This window comes from Aythya marila (assembly GCF_965140915.1).
Source record: "Aythya marila genome assembly, contig: HAP1_HAP1_SCAFFOLD_180, whole genome shotgun sequence".
Classification (NCBI taxonomy): domain Eukaryota; kingdom Metazoa; phylum Chordata; class Aves; order Anseriformes; family Anatidae; genus Aythya; species Aythya marila.
In genome coordinates, this window is record NW_028136597.1 from 27,166 (window position 1) to 29,494 (window position 2,329).

Consider the following 2,329-nt stretch of genomic DNA (forward strand, 5'->3'; position numbering starts at 1 on the left):
GTCATGCTGCTGCCTAGAGTCTGGTCAGCAGTCTGCTTGCGTTTGTAATTTGCTGCAGTGACATTTCTGGTGCACACAGCTGTTCAGGGGCTACCTGATAAAGACAGACTCCGTGCTTTCAGTTTTCTTGGGAGCAGCTCAGCAGCAAGGGATCTGGGAATGCTGGTTGACAGCAGGCTCACAGCAGGCTGTGAGTCAGCAATGTACCCTCATGGTGAAGAGCACAAAATGCATTTTAGGATGCATTAAACACAGCAGAGCCGCTCAGTTGAGGTGATTGTCCCACTACCTTTAGCATTAGAGCAGCCTCACCTTGAATTTTATGTGCAGTCCTTGTCTCCACTGTACAAAAAAAGTCCTTGGAAGAGTCTGGAGGAGGGCAACAACGCTGGTAAAAGGGCTGGAAGGGTCCTCAATAAATGGCTTTAACTTCTGGTTGAAAAGGTCCTTGAAGAGGTCAGGCAGTTGGACTAGAAGATCCCTACCAATTGAACTATTCTATTTGATTTGATTCAATTTGATTCTTCTATCCTGCCCTATCCTATCCTATCCTATCCTATCCTATCCTATCCTATCCTATCCTATGCGTCCCAAATGGACACAGTTCTCCATTAGAGTGATTGTGATGCTGGAAGCCACGAAGAATCAGTGGAGGTGCCAAGGCCACAGAAATGTTGTTGGGGAGATGCATGAAGGGAACTGAAATAAGCCCTTGTTGTTCGTGGTGGTTGGAAGTGGAGTATGAAGACAGGGTGAGGGGTTTGGAGGTGTGTGCTTTGAACCGGGAATCCTCTGCTATCAGCAGTACCCAGGTTCATCTCAGGTTCTGCTCTGCCCTTCTGTTGGGTGATTTGGGAATAAGAACACTGAGAAGCTCTTTGATATTGTGAGTGGATTTAATTTGAGATCACCCCATGTTCCCATAAACCTACTGCTGTACAGGACTGACCCACAGATGAATCCCTGCTCCCTCTGCCCACCTCAGCCAGCACATGCTATACAGTTAATCAAGGGAGCCACAAGAAGGTCTTTGAAAGGAGAGAGGTACTTTGGGAGACTTCTGTGAGAAATGGCATAGGATTTTTTCAGAGGAACCTCTCCTAACTGGTTATTGTTTTTTCCTCCTTGTAAAGGTCCCCCATGCCCAGAGACAGCAGATGTCCAACAGCAGCTCCATCACCGAATTCCTCCTGCTGGCATTCGCAGACACGCGGGAGCTGCAGCTCCTGCACTTCGCGCTCTTCCTGGGCATCTACCTGGCTGCCCTCCTGGGCAACGGCCTCATCCTCACCGCCGTAGCCTGTGACCACCGCCTCCACACCCCCATGTACTTCTTCCTCCTCAACCTCGCCCTCCTTGACCTGGGCTGCATCTCCACCACTGTTCCCAAATCCATGGCCAATTCCCTGAGGGACACCAGGGCCATTGCCTATGCAGGATGTACTGCCCAGGTCTTCTTTTTATTATTCTTTTTTGGTGCAGAGTATTCTGTCCTCACCATCATGGCCTACGACCGCTACGTGGCCATTTGCCAGCCCCTGCACTATGGGACCCTCCTGGGCAGCAGGGCCTGTGCCACCATGGCAGCAGCTGCCTGGGGCAGTGGTTTCCTCTATGCTCTCCTGCACACTGCCAACACATTTTCTCTTCCTCTCTGCTATGGTAATGCTGTGGGCCAGTTCTTCTGTGAAATCCCCCAGATCCTCAAGCTCTCCTGCTCAGACTCCTACATGAGGGAAGCTGGGCTTCTTGTGGTCATTGTCTGTTTAGCCTTTGGTTGTTTTGTTTTCATTATGCTGTCCTATGTGCAGATGTTCAAGGTTGTGCTGAAGATGCCCTCTGAGCAGGGTCAGCATAAAGCCTTTTCCACATGCCTCCCTCACCTGGCTGTGGTCTCCCTATTTATTAGTACTGGGATTTTTGCCTACCTGAAGCCCCCCTCCATCTCCTCCCCATCCTTGGACCTGGTGATGGCAGTTCTGTACTCATTGGTGCCTCCAGCACTGAACCCTCTCATCTACAGCATGAGGAACCAGGAGATTAAGGATGCCCTCAGGAAACTGATGAAATAATTTTTTTCAGAAGGAATGAACTTCCCAACTTCTGCATTAGACACATAACGTGGCTCATTAAAGGCACAGCTCCTATTCTAATGTATTTCTGGGTATTGTCATTTCTGGCTTTATTTTGCTTTGGTTTCAGTGTTTATTTTATCTGTGGTTTCATTCTCCTGACACTGTCCACTAAAATGTCATTAGGATTTTGCCTCTTAGCAAGTTGTGGATGCATCTTCCCTGGAAATGTTGAGATCATCAGGCTGGATGGGACT

The 2,329-nt window shown here is 49.0% G+C and overlaps 1 protein-coding gene across 1 annotated transcript; it reads left to right on the forward strand.

Annotated features, from left to right (window-relative positions):
• Positions 1-1,157: 1,157 nt before the first annotated feature.
• Positions 1,158-2,072, forward strand: LOC309891723 (olfactory receptor 14C36-like; the record flags this gene model as incomplete). The annotated part of the gene is made up of 1 exon (XM_082786056.1): positions 1,158-2,072. One exon carries the CDS (start codon positions 1,158-1,160, stop codon positions 2,070-2,072), a length of 915 nt encoding a protein of 304 aa, XP_082642182.1.
• Positions 2,073-2,329: the final 257 nt, after the last annotated feature.